Genomic DNA, 26,190 nt, shown 5'->3' with positions numbered 1-26,190 from the left:
ACAATGTCACAACATGGAGGCACTGTATGGTTTACATCATGTTCGATGCACCTCTGTGAAAAATAGAGCTGCTCAACTACCAAAAAAATGGTGGTTTTAGGAACTTGATTTAGTGGTGTGATCCCTAAAACTGTAGGGAGTGAAAATTTCTTACAGTATAGATGAGTTGACCTCAATGTTTATCAACAAAGGCAAGGGAAGGTATTTTGTTATGCTTGAGTGAACCCCATGTAACCACATCACTGTTCAATAGCCTTATTGTTTTAAAAACAAGTCCAAAATCCAAGTCTGAACAAAATATGATGCGCGCGCATACTGCCAGGCAAAAAACAATGGAAATTGTGTTGATGCGTGCGCATACTGCCAGGCATTGACGTCATAAGTCAACTCATATATACATTTGGTGAACTTCTGCTACTTTATTATATAATACAATGACAACAAATAAAACGCACAGTAAAGGAAAATTCCCATTTGCCCAATGGCTTTTATTTCTCTTAAAAAGTCTCAGCCTACACCCATGATTGAATTAGCAATACTTTTAGAATGAAAACATTACTACCTACAAATTTTGAATTCTACATTGCTGAAATTACTTGAACAAGAAGTGGAATCACACAGAGTGTATATCCAATGAGGAAGTTTGTAAAAAGACAACTTTTCATTCAACAATAAAAAAATAAAGATGATAAAAAAATAGCCTATTTTTCATAACAAAAGTATATTTTCTACATCTGATTATACTAAATATATACAGAACTTTTTTCTTACTAGCATAGGTGTCATAGTAAATATACAATTATGGGTGCCATTAATGAATGATAATGATTGATATATATATAAATGTTTTACTGTCTCTTAAATATTTCAGAATACCAATTATTGTCTTTCTGAATAAAACATTTTAGCAATGAATCTCTTCTTTTATTTGAGTAAATTACACTAAATATGCTCAAATGTGAGCCTTAATTTAAATAACCTCTGTCCGAAATGAGATGGTGCATGTTATAGACCGCTTCCAATCTCCCACAATCCCTTACTCTGGGTGCTTCCCTCCCCTGTGTAATTCTCATGTTCACCTTTGTGATGTGAAGGAAGATGAAAGCAGACGACTCATATGGGTCATATTGAAATAGATCTATACACAATCACTGATCTTTCCCCTAATCCATAACTGAACAACTTGATTTTTGCAACAATGGGCTATATCAGTTGAAATCCAAACACGTCTATGGAAGACATGACCTTAGTCTTCAACACAGGGAGTGTGAATTGCAAATGGGGTAACCTGAATGGTTTACTCCATTTGAAATCTACACCCCCTGTGTGGGAGATTGAGATCATGTCTTCCTAGGGGGTGTATGGATTTCAACTGGAATAGCCCCTGGTTGCATACAAATATCACACCATGCAATGAATAAAACTGGTGGAAATTGCACTGCACTATCATTCACTGAGGCTTTGTTTTTCCATTAATGTTCATAGTACTGATTCATGGAATTATTACACTTCATTCTAAATATTTTTTTCTTCAAAATAATAGTAAATATTACCAATTTACAACATAAAACCGCCACCAAACTTACTCCCTAATACAATTGTTCAAATTGAAAAAATAAAAGTATTCCGAGTTGATATAATGAATAATAGATATTACAAGTATATTGTACAAAATATACATTATAGATGACGCCTAGCGTAGTTGAATTCATTTGGTTTGTTGTCACTTTTATACATAAATATTGGTGGTAAATTCACTACAGCATGCACAAAACCAAGTATTACTATAGAATGCATAAAGGCAACACAATTGATATCAGTCAGCCTTCATTTTAAATACAGTGACAACAAACTTGATGCACTTTCAATCTACCTATGTCAAAAAAATCTACAAAGATTTTAACAACTTTATTTTAACAATGTAGGGTATAATAGAAAACAATGTTTTCCTTCAAATACCATATCCTTCCACTTTCATTATTTGGAATATAATACTACACTAATATAAAAATATATTTGTTTTTGTTATAAAAATAAGACATGAATTATCCAAATTAAAACATTGCTTCATTTCCTTAAAAGTCAATACTTTGTTCTTTCAATGTCTATTTTTTCACAATTTAAGAAAACATAATGATGAACACTATAGCGGACTATTATATCGTTCATCATGAATTTCTTAAAATACTTAATATTAAGATTGTCTTATTTGAGAAAGAACTTTCATGGTGTCAATTATCATCACCTTTATTTACAAGTATTTCTAGACTATAATTTCACACATTACACAGGTGTTTTTAGATTATAGTTGTTAGTCTTTATAAGGTGTCGGAGGTGAGTTGGTCGCTGTCTCTGGAGCCCACACTCCCTTCTGCAAAAAGTGAGGAAAAAACAAACGTTAGTAAAATGAACCTGTCTTAAAAATGGTTAACTTCAATAGCGAGAAGATTTGCATCCAATTTTTTGAAAATGGGAGCATGTTTAATACACTTGAGTGAACTAGGAGCATTTTCAATGTTTGACCCCGGTATTATAGGATCAAAAACAGATTTGAAACCAGAATACTTGAATTGGGTACACACAACTGTCATAAAGTATTGTGGATCCCAACTTGTACTTAAATATGCCTCATGGAAGGTGAAATTCTGAATATTAGAGAGATTGTGATTTCCAAACGTATGTATCGAACGTACGTGGAATCTATTCAAAACCACTCTCCTGTGACGGGATTTTGAATAGATTCCACGTACGTTCGATGCTACGTTTGGAAATCGCAATCTCTATAGTCTATACTTTGTGTCACCTTGAGTTTGATAGTAAGCGAGTATTTTGCTGGTTTCAGTATCAAACATATGCGCCTAATCCTGCAGAGTGTATGCACATGCATACAAGTAAACTGGGAACTAGTAGCACTGACTTTGCATCCACCAGGACTAAGCCAAATCAACTTTTTAGGTTCCTTATTATGTAAATGAAGATGTTCCCCAAATTACAAAGTGGCCCTAAGCGTGTAGGTAAGTTAAACACTATGGTTAAATTTTAAATTTGAACACATTTTGTTAAAAACCATACCAAAGTATTCCTCATAACTCATGGATGAAAAAAAAGGTATAGTTTGACCTATCTGGACATACCGTTCTTGAGTTAGGAGCAAAAAAGTCAAAGCCAGGGGGTGGTCGGTCGTTTTGGCCACAAAGGGGTTCATAAACTATAGAGTGCTCGTATTACGAAAATGGTTGCTAGCTCCCAGTCTAAAGGATGGTTTGTTAGAACTCTTGCAGCACAACCGTGTTAATTCATTGATGTCGCTGCCAAATTCAAAGTGAAAGGAGAGTAGTCTGTTAAGTTTGTTTGCATGTAATAAGCAATAATTAAATAGCCATTGCAGCTACAGTTGGTTTGTTGCAAAACAAGCATTTCTGAAACAAATTTGCTTAAATATAATAGGAAGAAGACTTACTTCTGGTCTTTAGCACCCAGTTGTAGCCATTTGCCTTGCCTTGCAAGATATCCAACATGGCCTTATGAAGGAAGATGTACTGGTGCTGCAAATATCAAAAGGAACAGTAAAAATGTGACGTTATTCATAAACTTTAACTATGTATCTGCAAAAAAAGCTAAATATTGTATCTGGAAGCCCTGGGCTATCTCCCACACTCATCATCTGAGTCAATCACACTGGCTAATTTTCATTTTAAAAAGGGCCAATTTCAACGTTTTAAGCAAAAAAAGTGGACCTTTTGTGAATTCCTTCAAAAAAGGGCTGATTTATATCATTTTTTTAACAGAAAAATTTATGTGGTATATACACTAATTTGGCAAATTGGTGTGAAATAAATCTGATGAAGGATGTCATAATAAGCAATAAGTCTATTCAAAATATCAGAACAAATCAATATTGATGTTATACATACCACAGTCTGTACCATGCAGCACCTCTGCTTGCGGAGGCTGGACACTGTGCCATAGACATCCACAGTGGTCTCATCATAGACTAACCCTTGCATCAAGATATCCAGGGCAAGGAAGATACCGGTACGTCCGATACCAGCACTGAGGCAAGAAAACACAAAATAAAGAGATTATTATTATACGTAGATCATGATTATATTATGATAATGACATGTCTATGATACAGATTTGCTTTGTATTGTATAGAGATTTTACATCACTCTGAGGCACGAAGAGTTGCTTGCTTTTGTCAATAAACCTAATCTCAATGTTTTGGGAAAGTATTACATGAACTCGTACGTATAATGACAATCCTATAATGATCATCATATCATAGCTTTGACTGCTACAGTGGAAACTCGTCAATACAAGCTCTGATAATACAAAAAAACTGATAAGACAAGCTTGATTTTCAGGTCCCTGACACTGAATCCCTATGTAATATGTGATGGATAAGACAAAATCCTGATAAGACAAACTAAATTTTGTGGCCCCACAAATTTCATATTAAAGAGTTTCCACTGTATTTGGAAACATTAAGATTAACTAAACACTGGGCCAGCTATATTTAACCAGCAGTATGCTGTGAAATATTCTAAATGTTAAATTTCCTTTTGTAAGAAAGCTTGCTCCTTTTCCCCCTTACTCTAAAAGTGTGTTACATCCAGTTACATTGAATATTAACTGATTTATGCACTATCCCATAAACATGGATTATAAGTTTGGATGCCAGAAACAAACAGTATATGGATTTACACTGCTTCCCAAATATAGGGATGCAATTTCCTACCACCATCCTTAAATAAACTTAGCTGTGCTCTCATCACTTACCCACAGTGGATGACCATTGGGCCAGAGTGTTGGGGTGCCTCAGCACGGACGGTCGATACAAAGCGTACAAGGCCCTCGGTAGTCTCTGGGACGCCATGGTTTGGCCATGCAGTGAAGTTGAACTGACGAACAGCTCTGATCTCGGACCCCTGATAGAGCAAAATAGTGGATGTTTAATTATTTAACAACTATTTTTGTGTGCATGTAATTCAATTTCAAACATTAGTTCATGGATGTCCATATGCATGTCCTCATCTCTTTTTCCATGGCGTTTGGGCCACACTCCCCTGTATTCACTTGTTGCAGTGAGTTTGCCACCATTCCTACACAATTAGGCTGTTTTACCTTCTCTGGCTTAATGCTGGTTTTATACTACCATGCCACTCAGCGACGGGGCTCACACACATTGCAGACAAACAGACACAAGCAAGGCTTGTCATTGGTTGATACATCATGCTGTTTGCCGCAGCGGCTGGAAAGTATGACAGGGCCATAACAGGTGAAGGTAGCCAATAGTAAAAGGGCCTGGCAATGTGCACACCATGATGGCTCAGCAGGGGTTTGAACCTGCAACCTTCTGATCACAAATCAAAGCCCATACAGCTGTTACAGTGCCTTCAGCAATATTATGAATTTACTATTATTCAATATATGTTTGTTAACAATTGCTCACTTTTCATGATAAAAAAACTTGAGTACAGAGAGAAAATACTAAGGAACAGATGGGGAGAGAGACAGAAAGAGAAATATTGAGTAGGAGGGAGAAGGAGGAGAGATCAATTATTTCAAATTTATTTTAACCCCCTGAGCTACCTGTTGATCTAACATTGCCTCTGATTGGTTAATTACATGATATCATTACTTTAATCACCAATCATAATGGAGCTTTGCCAATATTTCACCCCAATGTTTTTGTGTGGTGAAATTACTCTAACAATGTTGACAATTGGTCCAATTGATAATGAAAACTTCTTTTTGGCCAATCGGCAGGTAATTCTCATGGGGTTAACTTTTGTCACCCAAAATGGACCATATTGACATCACTAAGAATTTTTCATTTAATCATGATCCATGTGAACGCAATTCCACCAGCAATCATATGAATAACCACTAAGTGTGCTTTGAAGGCTGGTGGATGGCAGCCATGAGCTACACAGCTCCCACAAAAGTTGTTAGAATTAATAATAGTGGGCATTATCCACAAGAAAGTGCTCATGCACTGCTATTTATACAGTAGACATCAGAAGTCTGAGACAGTGGAACAGTCTGAGTCAGTGGTTAACATGCTACTCTGTTTTAAAAACTGTATGTGAAAAACATGTACAGGTATGGCTCTGTACACCGGGCCGACAGCTTAATGTCTCCTCCAAAGGACGGTGTACTCTCAAAGTTCATTTACCCAATTCCAGATGACTGAAACTTGTAAGTTACACTTTTCTTTCTTCACTTATATTACTTTCTACTTTTCTTCAAAAAGCTACTTACTGATTGGATAGTGAAATCCCTGACAGTCCATTCCTCTCCAACATTCTCTGTTACCATGGTGATGGTTAGATTGCCATAGGTGACTGGACAATCACTCTCTGGCCAGTATTGCTCACTCTTGACCTGCATGATACAAAGCAAGGAATAATAAGCTTATTTGATGGTTGCAAGAAAATAAAAATTTTGTTTTTCACTTGCAATGATTGTGATTTTGAATCCAATTGTGAATTAAATGCTATGTAGACAGACACTGAATAATAATGTTTTCTTCATTCAGATGCCCCTGGTTCTTATTGGATAGGCCTATATACTATGCATGTATTTCAGCTGTAGGGGAAGGTGGGGCATAACGGACCCCCGGGGCAAAACGGACCCATAGAGAAAAATAGGCCTTGGCAATACTGCCGTCTATGCAAATTATATTGAGGAACACAAGTATGGCCACGCAGATTTACAACAAAAATTTGATCTGAAACAATCTACTGACATCCGAGCAAGATCGAGTCAAAAAATTACAATCTGTCTGACGTAAGATATGAAGATGTTTAATGCGCTGAAATTTTACTTCATTAATATCGGATTCCCAAATAATTGTGTATATTGTAAACACTAAGGTACTAGCTTTGAGCTGTATGTACTGTATGGCCTATATGCTACAATGTATTATGCATGCAACCTATTCCTAAAAATCGGGTATGGGGCAAAACGGAACCCCTAGTGTGGGGCGCACCGGTACAGGGTTCCGTTTTGCCCCGGGTGTTTTGCCCCACAGATGGGTTCCGTTTTGCCCCCAATTGGACATAATACGTCTTCACTCAAGGAAATGTAGGCGTTATCTAGGGGCCTACTCGAGCATGGTAAACACTTCGCTGAAACATAGGCATATTAAACTAGGCCTACAGATAGAATTAATGATTAAAAGTTAACTCACTCCACAGAGATGGTAGGCCCACTTAATGTTGTAACTGAATATAGGCCTACATATAACTAGGCCTAGGGCCTACCAATGGAACTACTGATATAAGTTTACACCCAGGGTGCCGTTTTGCCCCATAGGGGGGTTCCGTTTTGCCCCAATAGTGGGGCAAAATGGATTTATTTTTTTGAAAATATTTCTTTATTTTTATAAAAAATTGTAAGATTCAAGTTATATTGGTTAATGGTATATTAAAGGTAAATACAAACTTCAACTGAACATATACTTTTTACAGTCATATTACTTATGGTGACGTCACAGAGCACCCTCGAAGTTAAGTGTTCCGTTATGCCCCACCTTCCCCTACATCATGCAAAAGCTTATTTTCCATTTGATGCATCAATGGTATTTACAAAATTCCTGTATACTGCATCAAAGTTCTTCATTGTCCTGGCCAATTAATGCCAATACCCTCATCTTTTTTCTTATCTGACTTGACTTACATGGCCATCTTCAATGCAACGTCCCATCATGACAAGGGTTGGGCAGTTGTTCTCCCACACCATGCTCCAGTAGGCTTCAGTGCTGCTAGCCAATGGACCCTGTGTGGCAATGTACTCATGGCGACTGTTGAAGCCCTATAAGAGACAACACATATTGAAATATTGTTACACCCAATATATAAATGCAATGCTAGTACTGTGAAAGAAACTGCTCAAGACAATACAATGAACTAAACACAAATTTACCATTCATTTAAATTAGCCAAACATTAGCAAGTAAACACCACACTTAATTCAACCTGAATGTTCATTTACACTTGTGATGGCAGGACCACTTAAGTGTTTGTTGAAAAGTTAATAAATTTTGAACATACTTTTCAATAATAATTGGCAAATTACCAGTTTTTCATCTGTTATTGAGACATACACTCATACATCCATAAATTTGTGAAGCAAACTTTTAAGCAAATAATTTTTTGAGACTGCTCTAGCAAATAGAATGCTGAATAATGTGTACAAATCTGGTACTGACTCCTTCATGTAATTTGACACAAAATTCGGTTTAGGATTAAGATTATGGTTAGGATTAGGATTAGGCTTTGGATTAGCTTACACAAAATAATTACATGAAGAATCAACCAAAATCCCTTTTAAGCAAACTTGACTACACCATACAAATTTGCATCCACTTACCCCAATGAAGCTGGCATTGATGTATGTATCTTCAGTCAGCTGCACTCTATTGTAGTCATCTGTAATAGTCAAAGATTAAGATTTTTGTCATCAATATTAGCTTGCTATAGTTTGGATATGATTACTGTGTTCAATTTGATAATTACACCCCAGGTGCTAAAGTTAACCAATTCAAGGCGTGTTATTATTATCTACTATCAATGAAAGTCAAAACTGGACAATTTCCCCGGAAATAGTATTTTAAATTCAGGATAATAAAAAAATTGCTTATCATTATATTTATAGAATAATGTATTCATTGTATGATGATTGATGAATAAAATATGAATGACTGAATCTTGACAGGACAAATTAGTGGGTGACTTACATGGCAGAATGTTGTTGAAGCGGTTCTTCTCCTTGTTCTCTGGCAGGCCACCAATGAGCCTAGCAAGATCATCACCGATTGGGCGCAGATTCTGTCAAAATGATGAAAATTAAGGTTTTATGAATTGTAACCAAAACAAAATACTTAAACAAAATCTGAAATATGATTCAAGGTTAGACTGGATGTTTGCACAGAGGGTAAAATAGTTAGAGTGCCTCAAGATTATTTATTTTATAACTTAGATTCATAGTGCGTACATGTTTTTACGATCTGCATATAATCCTTTACATGTATACCATTTTACTTTCATTTTTATGTTTAACTTCTGCAAGGGAGAGAAAAATATGTTTTTTAATCAGTCTTTTTTTTTTTGCATAAGTAAATTGATTTTGGCCATAAAAAATGTCAAAAGCCTGTACAAAATGTTTTTTTACATATTTTTGTAAGGTCATTTGCAGAAAAAAAAAGACTAGCCATAACTCACCTCATATTCCTCTACAAACTTAGCAGCATTGTTAGCAGCCATTGCCTCTACATGATGCTGGAACTTGTTGATCTGGATAGGACTATCATAAGAAATCAAACAGAGAAATAAATGTTTGAAATAAAACATTACTATATTTCACCTAATTAGCACCCGAGCACTTCAGTGTTAAAGTGGAAATTTTCACACAACATTAATTTTTGCACTTTTCGTGTTCCAAGCTGCTAACACAAAAATAACAATGGTCGAATATATTCCTCGTGTATAAGTCAATGTAAGGTTCATAAATTTAAAAACAAGGGAAACATCTCAAAATTGGTAAAGCGCAAAAAATTAATTGGCGCATAATTTAGCTAGAAAAGTTCACAAATAATTACAGTAGGGGTTCTAATTAGAGGTTAATAACTGCGCATCGGTTATTTGGAGGGCATTGTGAAAAATCTAAACATTTTGCCTTTGGAACCGAGGATATTCCGAGGTCCAAAGCAAAATGTTTAGATTTTTCACAATGCTCGATATATAACCGATGCAAAGTTATTAACCTCATTCATAACCGTCACTTTGATCTTTAAAATTAACAAAATAACACAAAATTTTCCTCAAAAGTTTGTAAAAAAAAACAATTCTTACATCTTCCCTTTCCCAAAATCGATCAGGCTAAAACAAAGCGACCAATAACAAAAGTGCGTATCAGAATCTGTGCAAATATGGTAGCGCGCAATCCAAATACGCAGCCAGCGTGCGCGAGTTCGTTGGGCGCTTTAAATCTGGCGCACGCAGAAGTCAATTGTGTGCGACATTGGAACAATTACGCATTTTGCGGTCAATTGTGAGATATTAATGACCTCGATTTGCGTTCGGCGTTTTCACAGATAATAAAATATGATTGGATCGCACGCATCGCGTTTATTAATGAGGTTATGAATTAACTACACTACATGTCCACTCTATTATATCAAATTCTATCAAATTGAGATCTAAACTTCTATTTAATTCCTGATTCCTAACCATAAGATACTCTTAATGTCAATCCTTAATTGTCAGACAGAAGAAATAAGTTAGTGCACTTACCGAGTTCCTAGCACATGAGTTGGGTTCAATTTCCTACTCTCCAGTGTCCCGGGTCCTGGTATGGGTGGTTCCCCCGAGCTAGGAATCATGAAGATGGTGCTACCGCTAGCATTCATGTTGACGTTTTCATTGTCTACGCAACCATAATCAGTGAAGTCATCTCGGTAGTAAGTCTCATTTTGGTATTTTCTGCAAGTTGACATAAAAAATGTGAATCTTATAATAAAGAATGAAAAGTGGGAGGGAGGTATAAATGAAAGGCTAGACTCTTCACTGAATTTGCTTCAAATGAGCCTTATCAAGCAGCAAACAATAAAAATAACATATATTAGTTGTAACCTCCCCTAGTCTTCATCAGTATCATAGCTAGAAATTCAGATTTTGCCATCATTTTCAGTAAGCTACTAGGTCATTGAATTCAAATACCTGTTGTTGAACAAACTTGTAACACCACCTATAAAAATAACTATAGTAGGAATTCCAATTGAATGAACGCAGCTTTCAACAGCTGTACTCGATCCAACCGCGATCGTATATCGCATATTTCAAACTACAACGTGGACACACAACCTTCCGTGTTACTCACGCTCAGTCGCTGACGTACATCGCGCAGTGTACACAAAAAATTGATATGCTATTGAAAGCTGCGTTCATTCAATTGGAATTCCCACTCTAAGTATTTTATCAAAGGCACATCCCAGGAGCAATGTTTCTAACCAAAATGAAGGGTGGACGGTGCCTCGTTAAGATGCTGGTCTCCCCTTATTAAGTCTATCACAAGAAAGCCATGCATACCTTCGTCTCTCTACTTTCTTCTCGGCAGCACCGCAGGCACACAATGCCATAATGATAGCCATTACAAAGACAATGATAAGGAATGGAATAGCGGCATATGCAAACCACCAACGATCTGCCTCTGTGGACAAAAAGCAAGACATAACATGTGATTAGATTCAAGTCAGACAAATTCATTGGATGACGATTTTGAATGTCTACTAATATGCTATTAAAGGTGCGTGACCCAATTTACAGCCTTACCCCCCCCCTCAACTTGACCCATCAAAATGTAGATTTTGGTATCAGGTGAAAGTTCATATTATTCTCATAACCCCAGTGAAATTTCAGACCTGAAATAAATTTTTAGTTTGTATGTTATGAGCAAAAACATGGTAGTTTAGGGGTGACTACTGGATGTCACATACATAATGAGTGATATACATTTTTCAGACCTCTCCCTGTAATTCCTTTTTTTATTCATCTATGATTGTTACTGATGCAATGTATGCCATAAAATTCAAATTATTTTGTAGAATTATATTTTATAAAAAATATTAACCAAAATTCTAATGAACTCTGGTTAAATTCATTGTGTACAATTTACAAAAAACAAAAGTGATGGGATTCTTACTTGTTGTGACTGGATGAGACCATGGTGTCTGTGCATAGCCAGCTTCTGTATAGGCCCTTACTGCAACCCTGTAATCAACAGCATATCACATATTGGTTGACTTGAATCAAAGTTTATCACATGAAAACACTGTGGCATCTTGTACTCTTACAAAGACATACACCTGCACAATTGTGTCTTTATTGATACGCGGCCTTCAGCAAAGAAAGTTTCCTATTACTAAAACTAACTTTTGAGATTCTAAACTGAAAGCATTATATTGACCGTAGTAGTGACTTAACCAAGGGTTAATTGACCATTTACCTCATGATACCCAGAATTCTTCCAGCCAGCTAATTATCTTAAAATGGGCGCCACTTAGGCCATCTAAATTTAATAGTTCATCTCAAAGCCCTTCTTTAGTTAAATACCTTATGCTAAAGGCAGTATTTTTAGAGGTTTTTTTTTTTTTTTCTTAATTTTTTTTTATCTGTAGGATGAACTTATGACAAGAATAGACCAACTTTTCAACAAGGAGGTTTCACTGTGGTCAAGATGAAGAATTTTATTGAGATTTATGATTTAGGCTATTTTGACATCTGGCAAGGTGTGCTGAAAAGATTGCACACACTGAAATGTTATAATGATGGACTTGTAACCTACCTGTAGACAGTAAGAGGATGTAGTGGTCCATTGCAGTGGTAGTTCCTGGGTTGTTCTGGGCAGAGGTCATTATCACCCACAGTGTAGAAACCAAAGTCAAAAACACTTCGCTTCCTGCGTCTCTCGTACAGCGAATCGAGAGTGAAGATTTGGTCTGTTTGATAGACTGGCCAGATGTCGAAACTGCTGATTTGGTTGTAAGTTGGTGGAAATGTTGGAGGTGTTTGGTTTGATGCTGAAAATGTAAAGTACAAATAACATTGTGATACAACTTGGTTTTAACACACAATTTGAACGGATTCCTGCCAGCAAAGCCTCTCCATTTATTTCATATTGTGATACTACTGTATGCATACATTATGCGTCATCACCTGCAGCTCTACGTCTAATAAAAATGTACAGTAAAAACATATAGATGGCTACACATCGTTGGCTGCAAACCACCACTTGCTATCGTCCATTTTAGTTTCCTTGAGATAGCAGCAACTGTGTGTATCACACGCATGATCAAAAGGCGGTGTATCTTTAGGCGCAGTCACATAACGCCACACCGGCATCGCCCAATACAGATGCAGCGCCTTTGATTATGCATGTATGACACACGTATGTTACTGTCTCAAGGAATACAAAGATGGTAGCAGTCCTGGGTCACAATACTCCATAAAAATAGATGATGATGTTTAAAGAAAGAAGCACTATTTAAAATGTACACCACAAATATCTCATAAGATAAGACCTTTGAATCATATAATTATATTAAAATATTGGCTTCTGCTTTTTATTTTTTAGAAGTACTTGCAGTTCTCTCACAGAGAACATCAAGGTTGGAAACAAAGAAACAAACACACAAACAAACAAATAAATCTAGTTTTTAATATGACTCTCTTATGTGGAAAAATGAAGACTGGTTCACCTAACTTTAGAAAAGGCGTACTCTCTTGAATTTGTAAAACAGTCACAACCATGTATAGAGAATAATAACAATGCAGGTCTGGGTTTGATTATACTAGTTGAACTCAAAACAACAGTTCCCTTTAAAAAAACCAGTTGACTCTCTTACCTCTGTATTCAACAACAAGCACAGTGTATCCAATAATATCGCCATTTACATTACTGAAGAGAGCTGAATCAACAGGAATATTTTCGATGGTGCTAGATGTTGTGTAGATACCCTCAAAGAAGTCAGCTGGGAAACTGCTCTCCAAGAAGATTGGTACTGCAAAAGGCAAAGGATAATTGGTTATGACAAAGATTAGAAAATGGGTTTTCCACTTAAGGGTAGACGAGGTATTGTTGGTGAAACAACCTAAAAATCGATTTTCATTATCTAGATCAATATATTATTGAAAAATAACACCTTGATGTTTTGCAAAAGTTCATTCTGCAAATCATATACTTTGCAAACTTGCTTAATTTATTGTTGTTAATGAGTTATGTATCGTTTTACAAAAGTGTTGTTGTTTCAGCCCTCTTTACATCGTAACTCAAGAACCGCAGCACCTATAAAAGTATATCTGTGATATTTTAATTCTTCTACACACTCGCTATGAATTGAGCAATACAGTTTTTGCCAAAGCTCACTACCATTCGTAAGATGCTGTGAACTACCAATTCACAACAGTTTAAAATAATTCATAACCTTAAGTTGAAATTGATCTTGTATCTTTTAAAGTCTTTGTGCTTGATTGTCACAGCATATGAAAACACAGTAAAAACGCACATTTTTGGCCCTTATTTCAAAAATTGACCAAACATTAAACTTCCATATTACTGAGAGGAACAAAAACAGGCAATCAATAACAAAGACAACAAGAATTGGAATGAATGGTGGAGAAGGGATGGAAGAAATGAAATGAGGACAAAAGGAATGATAAAACTAAAACAAGATGCGAATAACGTAAATTCTTCCGTGGTACGCACTGGTGATCAGCAATCACATAGAAGAAGACTATGTCTCCTTCCCGTCTACGTGCTGATTATATGACTAATGGGTCAACTGTCTTATTGTTGCTCAGTGCACAGCACACACCATGCAAGAATTAACCAATTTACTTTAGAACAACACAACTTACATCCGGCAATCAGTGTAACTCCAGTGGCTTCACGAAGTTCTCCTTGTCCTTCAGAATTGACAGCACGAATCTGATTAAAATAAAATTATTTACAGGCATGTTTCAATAACAAAGTCAGTGCTTGTTTCAAAATACTTTTGTATACGAATAAGTACAAATTACATTTCACAATTATTCTAATTATCCTTCATCAGCTTTATGTTTTTAAAGTTTCATTTCATCTAGTTTCATCACCTTATACTACACTAAAATCTTACCGTAAATGAGCAAGTGTAACCGGATCTCAGATTAATTATTTCCGTTTCAAAATCGGCCTCATTTGGTAATGCAGTAATTGTTTGTAGACCAGAGTCAACACCAAGTACACCCTGTATTCAATGCAAAAACAGTATTGTAATAAGAAACATTATGAAATGGTTACACATCATCAACAAAAGACTTGGCGCAAGGAAATTGTCTTCAAAACTTGGTTTAGCTCATGATACATGCATATAGTCAAGGTCAATCAAATCAACAAGTGCTACAGTGCAAGTACATGCTACGTGTGACAGCTTATAAAAAGAATCCTAGACTTTGCTACAAGATAACATACATAAGACTTTAACAGTATTGGTATATGCATTAATTTTGAAGTAATACATGTGAGAAATGTGTGAATATTCTCAGTCATCCAGGTAGATAAACATAATAAAATGAATATTAAATCTGTTCATCTGGACTTACTATTTTGATGAATATATAGAGTAGAGACGCATCATCAGGCTGATCAGTCAGCCTGATGATGCGTCTTGGATAAGACGCGATACTGTGGCTATCAAAATAGTAAGTCCAGATGAACAGATTTAATATTCATTTTATTATAATACATGTGAGCTAAATTTTGGGAAGCCCGGTGGCCTAGTGGTTAGGGCGCGAGCTTCATAATCAAAAGGTTGCGGGTTCGAGCCCCACCACGACCAGTGTGTTGTGTCCTTGAGCAAGATAGCTTAATTCCCAATTGCTTCACTCCACCCAGGTGTAAAATGGGGAGCTGCTGGGGGTAATTACAATCTAAGTCGCTAAGAGTACCTGCGCATCAGTTGCGGACTTGGTGAAGCGGAAATGATTCTGATGTATCCTAATGGCAGCGGAATAATTGTTGAAGTGTGCTGATGCTTAGGCAAACCTCAGGTTAAAACAACCAACATTTATTTATTTATTTTAAATTTTGAAATGATTAGCTACTTACAGGTTTCCTGCATTCGTAAGTGACCATGTATGCAGTGATGACGCCATTGGGGTATTCAGGTTGAGAGAATCGCAGCAGTACTGAACTTGCACCGCTTGGCTCAGCAGTGAAGAACTGTACAGGACCAGGCACTATAAAATGAAAGATTACAAAAAACAATCATTTGTTGTTTGTCATTGAGAAAGGGAAGTAAAACTGCCCAAAACGTAAAGAAATTTTGAATCTTATGATTTGTCCTATTTCATTTGGATTTGTCCATATTTGCTTTGCTATAGTTTTCTAGATCATTACTCTTTCACGGGATATTTCTTATTTATTTTATCTTTTTCAACAAATAAAAAAAATTTATTTTCCATTGAGAAAAGGTAGTAAATCTACTTATGTATAAATCATATTTGTATGAACTTTTTGTCTGTAGTTTTCTGTAGTTTTTGCTTCTTTCCTTTACATCTTATTTGTTATAGTTTTGTTCCTACTCTTATTCACCCATTGCACAGTTCCGCCATATGCAAGAGCCTCGATCTGGCAGCATGCATGAATGGGAATTGAACCAGTCATATAACATTGCGTAAAGTCACGTAATACTTCCTTTCATGCCTATTGCCAGTTCGAGGCTCTCCTCGCATATGGCGGAACCGTGCAATAGGCGGATACAAAGTTGCTATACATTTTTTCTGAATAAGACAAATCAAAATGGAACACATATTCCTCAAACTGTGCTATAGTTTACTTTCCCAAATGTACACTTCTGCTCACTATACAAACATTATTTTGTCACTAAATATCTATATTTTGCTGCAACTATTTTCTAAACAAAAGATAAAACAGTTTACTACAGTGCACATGATCCACAATTCTACTTTTGAATATATAACACAGGATCCTTTTTGTATAAGTTAAGCTTAACCTGTGACACATTATTCTACTATTTAAACACTTACAAGCTGGATATGTTCGCTGTCTCCAAATCGATGGCTCGCCGAAAGCAGAATTGCTCACTGTTCGCACTTCAAAATCGATGGTTGTGTGTGGATGCAAACCAGACAGAGAGAACTCATTGCTTGTGGTGAAGAATGGTGAAGGTGGCTCGTAGTTAGGGTGTGTTGGTGTATATCTCACCTCGTATCCCTCACGTGGACCTTGTGCATGGTCCCATCGGATGTTGATGAGATCAGTGTCTACTTCTTGTGTGGTGATAGGTCCGGCCCTGTTGGGTCCTGTTTGGACAAAGTTTGACAAAATAATCAGTATCTTTCATAAGGGTATAAAACTATCAGGTGTTTAATCAATTGCTCTCAGATTCAATGTAATTGATATATCTGACATCCTAGCTCAATCAAGAATAATTTCAGGGTATAGATTCATAATGCAGTGTCATACCTGAAGACTGGGTTAAATAAAAAATGACCTAAATGCTAAATAAAAGCTGAAAACAGCCTGAAATCATGGTAAAATAGTACAAATTGGGCTGTGGGTTGGAAGACACTTGGTATTTGTGGCATTTGAAACGTGTTTTCTGGTTCCAATTCTGGTTTACAAAGCAAAGGCAGATACCCTCCACAAAAATAGTATTTGGAGTTTGACCAATTATATTACTGATACAGGCGGCTGTATGTACAAACATATATTATGTTTGTAAGACCAATCTATTGTAATGTTTTTGTGGAGGGTACAGTATGGAATTGCCATTGTCATTCACTATTTGGTTACAAAAATGATTTCACTCCCCTAATTTGGTTACAAAAATGATTTCACTGCCCCAATTTGGTTACAAGAATGATTTTGCTGCCATAATTTGGTTACAAAAATGAATTCACTGTCCTAATTTGGTTACAAAAATGAATTCACTGCCCTAATTTGGAAACAAAAACGATTTCACTGTTCTAATTTGGTTACAAAAATGATTTTACTGCCCTAACTTGGAAACAAAAATGATTTCACTGTCCTAATTTGGTAACAAATATGATTTCAATGCCCCAATTTGGAAACAACAATGATTTAACTGCCGTAATTTGCTTTATTCTCCCTTCCATATGAACAATTACTCTACAAAGAAAAATCTCCCCACGTACGGGTAGTAGCGTAAAATGTAAATGGCTCGCTTTCAAGACCACCGGACACAGTCACAATTGTAAATTCATAAGAGACGGCCAAGCCTAGCCCGCTTGCGGTAAATCGCCGTGGCAACAATGCACTGATCGTCTGTGGTGCACCAAGCTGTTGATCATAGCTGACACGATAGCTGTCTTTATCACCTGGTGGCTCCTCCCACTCAATTGTAATAGTGGATGTGGTAGATGTATCTGTATCTGCGCTACGGACAGGTTCAGGGTCTAATGAGAGAAAAGACAAGAAATAATTAAAGCCACAGATTGCTATTCCTTGTTTCCCAGGAAAATGGCTAGAGAGTAACATGGGTAGATGTAGATTTCACCTTGAGTACATGTGGATAGTCTTACAATAGGGTATGATTTCCCCCTTGGCCACCTAATATGCCCTACAATAGGCTACTTAGTAGGACTATAACAGGTTGGTTAGACTTTCACTTCCACATTTGTTTTTTCAAGTGATTGCTTTAAGGGATCTAAAATGAGCGTTTATTGCGTTTCGACAGTATTTTTTTGGGACATGAGAGCACCTCGGACCTGTCGAATTGCATTCTGAATACTGAAGCATGTCTTTCTGATATCAAATAATTTTCATTTTTGAAAATCACAATATAATACAAATTTTATGACAAATTATAAAAATTTGATATTTTTCAAATTTTTGATATATAACAGTACTCAAGTAAATTATATAAATCTAATGATATATTCTTAAAGTGTATGTAGCAGGAGGAAAAGCCGACGGTCAATTGAAAATTTTGACCTTTCATATTGAAGATATGGATTTTTTCCCAAAAGACCTAATTTTTTTGGTGTTTTGGGAAAAAAATCCATATCTTCAACACGAGAGGTCAAAATTTTCAATTGATCGTCGGCTTTTCATCCCACCTACATACACTTTAAGTATAAATCATCAGATTTATAAAGTTTACTTCAAGTACTGTTAAATATCAAAAATATCAATTTTAATGATTTGCCATAAAATGTGTATTAAATTGCAATTTCAAAAATCAAAATTATTTGATATCAGAATGACATTCTTCGTATTCAGAATGCAATTCGATATGTCTGATGTGCTCTGATGTCCCAAAATAAATACTGTCCAAACGCTCATACCCCAGCCCTTAATGAATGACATGATTTTTTCAAGATTTTTAACACAGCTGAAGTTTTAATATCTTGAACTCGGTTTTAGATTTAAGTATGTAAGGATCTTTCAATCTCCATTAGGTCTAGTACCTCACCAGTAGTGTTCACAAATTCTCTCAAAGCTCATTTTGTTTCTGAAATAATTTATTTTGTTTCATTTGCTTTTTTTTTTCTTGTTCACACAGAGGTCTAGATGAAGTAACATGTAAATATTTGTTGTATGTGTATATTAATGTACCTGTAAAGTTCATTTCATGACCAAAAATGATCTCAACCATTTTAACCAATCAATCACCTGTGCAAGCTTCTGCAAAATTTTAACCCTGAGCTATTTTAACAAAAATAAATCAACTAAATAATTATAAAAATATGGCAGGAAAGTGGTCAACTTACATGTACGGGCTGATACAGAACTAGGAATGCTGTATATCTGATCACCGTCTACGTTAGCGTAAGCTAAAAGATGGAATTCGTACAAGCGACCCGGCGTCAGTCCTGTCACACGGTACGCATCCAGATCTGCGTCAAGTTCAAGTGGGAGGTTGTCACCCTCGTCATCTGGATCTGACTCCAGCTTATAGCCGGCTACCAGGTAGCCAGTAGGTGCAATCCAGGTGAGGTCCACGTATGTTGTGCCTGGCTCATTGTTGCCAAGTTGAAGGAATGGTGGTGCAGGTTCTATTTTGGGTGGAAAGTACAAACAACATTTTTGTTTATTTCTTACTGCTGAGTAGATAGAACTGATCAACAATTGATCTATTCAACCTTCAGATCATTAGTCATACCATCTTGTGACCCAAGAGAGTAAGACATAGTAAAAGTGAAAGATATTGTTGTGACCCAAGAGAGTAAGATATAGTAAAAGTGAATAGTTTCATTCCCTGTCATACCATCTTGTGACCCAAGAGAGTAAGATATAGTAAAAGATTTTCAGATCACTAGTTCCATTCCCTGTCGTACCATCTTGTGACCCAAGAGAGTAAGATATAGTTAAAGTGAATAGTTTCATTCCCTGTCATACCATCTTGTGACCCAAGAGAGTAAGATATAGTAAAAGTGAATAGTTTCATTCCCTGTCGTACCATCTTGTGACCCAAGAGAGTAAGATATAGTAAAAGTGAATAGTTTCATTCCCTGTCGTACCATCTTGTGACCCAAGAGAGTAAGATATAGTAAAAGTGAATAGTTTCATTCCCTGTCGTACCATCTTGTGACCCAAGAGAGTAAGATATAGTAAAAGTGAATAGTTTCATTCCCTGTCGTACCATCTTGTGACCCAAGAGAGTAAGATATAGTAAAAGTGAATAGTTTCATTCCCTGTCGTACCATCTTGTGACCCAAGAGAGTAAGATATAGTAAAAGTGAACATTTTGTGCTAAATTTATTTTTACACTTTAAAGATCCAAGCAGTTGCCGTGAAAATAACAACACACAAATATATTGCTTTTGTGTATAAGTCAATGTAAGGAAGCCTAGAATTGCAAATTTAAAAATAAGTGAAACAGTTCAAAATTGACAAATCACAAAATATTTATTGTGTAAGAATTTTCACTGCAACAATATGATAATTAATCCTGAATTATTATTGAAAAAAAGAATAAAATCTCACGTGTTGTTTCTGAAGCATATCCTGGATCACTCCTGTAGCCATTTCTTCCTCCAACAAGCGTGTATATCGTCACTGTGTATTCTCTAGCCTCTCGCAGTCCAGAGAAGATCAGTTCACGAGGTGCAAGGGCATCAACGTAGAGGGGAGTTGGAGGTGTACCTTGCGGATATAGCTCTACACGGTAGGTATCGTAAATACCTTCTGCTGGGGTCCACTGGACATGGAGTTCGGAGTTTGTCTGACGATTGATAATGACATTGACAGTAGCAGGCCCTTGGTGGATTAAAGAAAATGTTAATAGTTATGGTTAAATGAAGAAGGGTGGCAAAGAAAATTTGGTTGAAGCAGGATTGGAAACTGGCAACCTGTGGTTTGCGAGACTAGTGCTCTACCATTTGAGTTATCCAGCCCTATGATGGATGGCAATCCCATGTTCAGAGCCATGAAACCATGCTGTCATGTGGCCGGGGATCACACCCACATTACGATTCAGTTATGGTTATGATGTTTAGAATGATACTGAAAATCACAGAGTAAGCAATGAAATGATACTGAAAAGTGTTCTTTTGTTATTCATGTCTGTCCAAGCACAAATGAATAGTGGTCTGAAACGTATCTGAAAATGAGAACTATTCATTAATCCTACTGAAATGGTGCTAATCATACTGAAATGCATTGGATCATGCTCTATTGTTGTGGAAATAACTACCTTGGATCATTGCTTGTCACAGCAGACAATAGCCACTTGTTATAACACTGAACGATACACTGATATATGGCCATTTTCAGCATTGTAATATGTTGCAAGGTTCCTTTTATGGGTTAACCATCACGTATACACACACGACATCAAGCGTGTGCATGACTTGCGCATTTTTTGTAAGATTGGTTTGATTGATAAACTGATTGATCAATTGATAACTTACTTGTCCTCTCTACCTCAACCACTGGACCTGCCTTGACCGTACCTCCCTTGTACAAATACAGATTGAAGGTGTATTCTTGACCGGGTGTGAGTCCATCAAATCGTAGTGGCCCTCTCAGGTTACGAGGAACATACTGAGGTGATTCAACGATTGGTTCTTCGGGTGAGTATGTAATGACATAGGTGTCAAAATCACCTTCACCTTCATTCCACTGGATTTCAATATGACGCTCTCCCACATCTGTCACTTCAATGTCAACTGAGAAGTCTGCACGATTAATATGACAAAAAGATGCAATAATGAAACTGGGTTACAAGTTACATGGACATTGATATCAACCATCAAGTTTGATGATTCATTTTAATCACATTGTCATTATGTTAAAGGCACTACCTGTGCTTTGATCAAATCAAATCTTTGCATTTTTGAACATATAGGTGTGTTAACATCTCTGCAAGTGATAGGACTGATAAGTGATTGGAGGAGTCTGTCCATGCCAACGCTTACAGCTATACATTAATTGATTGGAGCTTTGATTTCTCTGTACACTGCTATCATTTGAAAAATTACTGACTTAATGTTCACTTCTAAGCTATTATAGTCTGTATATCTTTCTCGAGGATATTGTTTTCTATTGTATCTCTAAATGCAATAATGAGAAGTATACATTTTCAGAAAGGAAATGATGCAAGGAATCCAACTAGCATAACAGATTCGTGCAAAGATTTTTATAACAGTTTTTGTGAAAATCTCAAAATTTGATTTTACTTTTATACAGACTTGAGGAAGGTATATGGACTATAGGCTATTCCAGTTAAAATCTATATACCCCCTATGGAAGAGCTGACCTTAATCTTCCACACAGGGCGTGAATATTTCAAATGGAGTCACCCATTCAGGTAACCCCATTTGATAGTCACACTCCCTTTGTGGAAGATTAAGGGTCCATCTTCCACAGAGGGTGTATGCATTTCACCTACATTTAATGTTAGATACTTTTAATAGTATCTTTAATATTTTTAAATTCTGCTACACATAGACTTGGGAAATTTATCTTTTCATGTTATCTTTTCACAAGGCAAGGTATGTATCAACTTTTCATATTTCTATGTACTCAGTTCACTAAATCATGTTTTGATTTTCCAAAGGGAGAAATATTTCAAATGATATACCTAATTTACCATATTCACTATGAAAGTGTGCTACTTTGAACAGTTTATGTTTTTGCCTCTACAAAAATAATCTTAAAGGTCTAACATCGTTGACCAGTCCAACTTTGGAATGTCTGTGGTAAAGTTGTAACATTATACCTAAAACTTAGCAAGAAATCTCAATCTCAGATGATATCCCATCATGCATGCACTAGGCCTTTACACTTATTCTGTATAAATGTAAGTTTACACCACCTGCTCCTGAAGGTCACCTGAATCAATTTGCATTGTGGGATATGGTGCAATAAAATCCCTGTCTTGTGGGTGAATGTCACTAATCTATCCTCATAAAAATAATGTTATTGGATTAAATGGACTTAAACATGCTACATTTCCAGATGTGTTGGTTCCACCTTAAAAAAAAAAAAAAAACAATTCGTACCTCCACATCTCAAATGAGGTGAGCATCCAATCAGAGCCTCCTCATTAACTGCTCCCGATTCAGTGACGCCCCTTAGGGTGAAACTCGCTTGGCTCTGCGTACCAATAGACACGCATACATACGCGATCTGGAAGCATTCCAAATTTGACAGATCCACCTCAAATTGGAGATCACTGAAGGTCGTATCGGTACCGGGTATTACGCCATAGTCCCGTTGCCTTGAATGAGATCAACCGGGGCTGATGCAACGTAAGTGCCATCATTGTCTAAGACGTATGCATTCATCTCCCACGTGTTGTCTTCTTGGATTGCACGGCTCTCACTCCAGAAGCTGACTGTCACATCACCAGAGAATGTATGGGAGTCATCACCTCTAAGAATCTGGGTACTGTCAAGGGTCAGGCGAGTTGATGTGATACCAACACCTGTGAAAATAAATGAGAGTGTCCACTAGTATGTTTTAACTTGTAGAAAACTATCAAATAAATCTAGTCAAACCTACATCTGTCCTGGTATGGAGTCTAGCTTCCTGATCTTACATGCAACTTTGCGAAGCTATAGGCTTATAATATGAGTCATCAGGGACACTTTCGCCATGTTTAACCATCTAAGAACATTTATGCACACGTAATAAACAATTGCACAAATTTGCATACTCATGAACACTTCCAGTCATTATAGCTTATTAAATTATACCATTTTTCACCCTGATGTGGCAGTAACGTCAGTACGCATTTTATATGGTGCAGTTTCAGGTAGCTACAGAAGTTCAAACTACTGGCGTGTGCACACACTTGCTTAAAGATGTCGAGATGTGTGTGTGACATAGCTGCCTCAATGCACTGACATCAACATATTGATCAGTAGATGTGTGTGTGACATAGCTGCCTCAATGCACTGACATCAACATATTGATCAGTAGATGTGTGTGTGACATAGCTGCCTCAATGCACTGACATCAACATATTGATCAGTAGATGTGTGTGTGACATAGCTGCCTCAATGCACTGACATCAACATATTGATCAGTAGATGTGTGTGTGACATAGCTGCCTCAATGCACTGACATCAACATATTGATCAGTAGATGTGTGTGTGACATAGCTGCCTCAATGCACTGACATCAACATATTGATCAGTAGATGTGTGTGTGACATAGCTGCCTCAATGCACTGACATCAACATATTGATCAGTAGATGTGTGTGTGACATAGCTGCCTCAATGCACTGACATCAACATATTGATCAGTAGATGTGTGTGTGACATAGCTGCCTCAATGCACTGACATCAACATATTGATCAGTAGATGTGTGTGTGACATAGCTGCCTCAATGCACTGACATCAACATATTGATCAGTAGATGTGTGTGTGACATAGCTGCCTCAATGCACTGACATCAACATATTGATCAGTAGATGTGTGTGTGACATAGCTGCCTCAATGCACTGACATCAACATATTGATCAGTGTACTTTGCCCTACTGTATTCATCTATTCAAAACATGCTCACAACTTTTCTAATTCAACAAATGCACTCCATGAAATGCAATATTTGGAAGTAAATTGTCTTTTGCACTTAAAATATTATGTCCACCTACCGAGGCATGGAACCAGAGTACATCCTGTCAGTAGGTTGTTGTTACCATATGCTCCTTGCAAATTGAAGTCTGGTCTGGCATTATCATTCTCTCCGATGGTACAGCATATATATTGGATCTCGCTACAACGACGCCCGCTGTAGTCCATAGATACTACGGCATTGTCGAGTACTGGTGGCTCAGGGTTGTCAGTATAGAAAACGGTACCTGAAAAAAATCAAAGGATAACTTATTACACTCTTATTTTGGGCAATTCCATTTGAAATCCATACACCCCCTATGGAAGACATGATCTTAATCTCCCACACTAAGGGTGTAGATTGCAAATGGAGTTGACCATTCAGGTAAACCCATTTAAAATTCACACTCCCTTTGTGGGAGATTAAGGTCATGTTTTCCTATAAGGGTATATGGATTTCAACTGGAATGTCCCATTTTAGACTAACATGAATCATTGTTATTTAGCCTGTTTTAATAGTACCATTTCTGATTGCTGTGATACATTAGATTCTCAATCAATTTTTGTCTCTCTTAACTTAAGTTTAACTCATGTCTGTTCTTCATTCCATGATGTAATAGGTATGTGTGTGTGGGTGTGCACATTTTAAAACTGGGGACAGCTAGGGTACTTAACACAAAATGACCATACTGGTATGCTCCCCTGGAAAGACCCATGTAGTGATCCTAAAGCGCCCTGAATTTGACCAAAACAGAGCACTGAAAGACCCCCAAGTTTGATCATTCCTCACATTTCTGTTTTTTTAGGTGATTTTCACCTATAAACCAAGCAAAGACCCTTGATTCTGATTGTCCGCAGCTCTGAAAGACCCCCATTTTTCCGGTACGCCATCAGCTCCCAAAGACCTACCACCTCAAAATTCCAGGGGAGCATACCCTCCAAAAATTGATCATGTGCCACCCCACCCTGATTTTAACCACCCCTGGATACACAAGCTCTGATAATCATGGACACACATTAACCACAGACATCATTGGTTTCTTTCCCCACACCAGCGTATTACAAAAACATAAAATACATACAAGACCAAATCACATTTACCGGTATGCAGGGTCAGGTCTCTGTTGGATTGTAAAACTTCAAGCAGGTCCACAGAGTTTCAGGTGTAACAATTTATTGTCTAAGTTGAAGTTGTAAAATCCTATGTTCTAATTTGCTGGTGAAAACAAGTAGTATGTGTATGTAGATGGGGGTGTGGACAGTGTATGGGTGAGGAGGGTAGGTAGGAAGGTATTCCTGTGTGATGGTATATTGGTACATTACTTACTATAGATAAGGTCCTGGTCCAGTTCACTTTGTTGCAGGATAGCATTCTGGAGAGAGTATCTGATTCCTGATCCATCTTGTTGGCTGTTTGCAAAGCAGGTTGCTTTCCACAAGTTAGTACCAATGATACTTGCACTATGTGCACTCGGATCAAGCTGGATGTTGATCCATGTGTTACGATCACGGACATTCTCAATCAAGGGGGAGCCTAGAGTAAGAGATGGCGTTACACGCTCAATCAGCACACCTGGAATTAATACAGAGAGAAT

General features: G+C 36.9%; 1 protein-coding gene across 1 annotated transcript in view; it reads right to left on the bottom strand.

The window, feature by feature from the left end:
• Positions 1–467: 467 nt before the first annotated feature.
• LOC140154650 (uncharacterized) overlaps positions 468–26,190 on the bottom strand; it is a 138,969-nt gene continuing 113,246 nt past the window's right edge. Inside the window, 26 exon segments of the mRNA XM_072177217.1 lie at positions 468–2,371; positions 3,461–3,545; positions 3,915–4,053; positions 4,783–4,931; positions 6,268–6,390; positions 7,687–7,821; positions 8,380–8,438; positions 8,747–8,837; positions 9,231–9,312; positions 10,302–10,490; positions 11,097–11,217; positions 11,710–11,777; positions 12,352–12,586; positions 13,412–13,567; positions 14,424–14,493; positions 14,681–14,791; positions 15,652–15,782; positions 16,593–16,868; positions 17,724–17,984; positions 19,302–19,586; positions 20,518–20,790; positions 21,444–21,710; positions 23,037–23,259; positions 23,262–23,461; positions 24,637–24,843; positions 25,923–26,168. Coding sequence (XP_072033318.1) covers positions 2,319–2,371; positions 3,461–3,545; positions 3,915–4,053; positions 4,783–4,931; positions 6,268–6,390; positions 7,687–7,821; positions 8,380–8,438; positions 8,747–8,837; positions 9,231–9,312; positions 10,302–10,490; positions 11,097–11,217; positions 11,710–11,777; positions 12,352–12,586; positions 13,412–13,567; positions 14,424–14,493; positions 14,681–14,791; positions 15,652–15,782; positions 16,593–16,868; positions 17,724–17,984; positions 19,302–19,586; positions 20,518–20,790; positions 21,444–21,710; positions 23,037–23,259; positions 23,262–23,461; positions 24,637–24,843; positions 25,923–26,168 — 4,235 coding nt within the window. The 3' untranslated portion in view covers positions 468–2,318.

Source organism: Amphiura filiformis, chromosome 6, assembly GCF_039555335.1.
Source record: "Amphiura filiformis chromosome 6, Afil_fr2py, whole genome shotgun sequence".
In the NCBI taxonomy this organism is placed as follows: domain Eukaryota; kingdom Metazoa; phylum Echinodermata; class Ophiuroidea; order Amphilepidida; family Amphiuridae; genus Amphiura; species Amphiura filiformis.
Note: the sequence above shows the minus strand (reverse complement) of the source record. Positions and strands in the feature narration are given on the sequence as shown.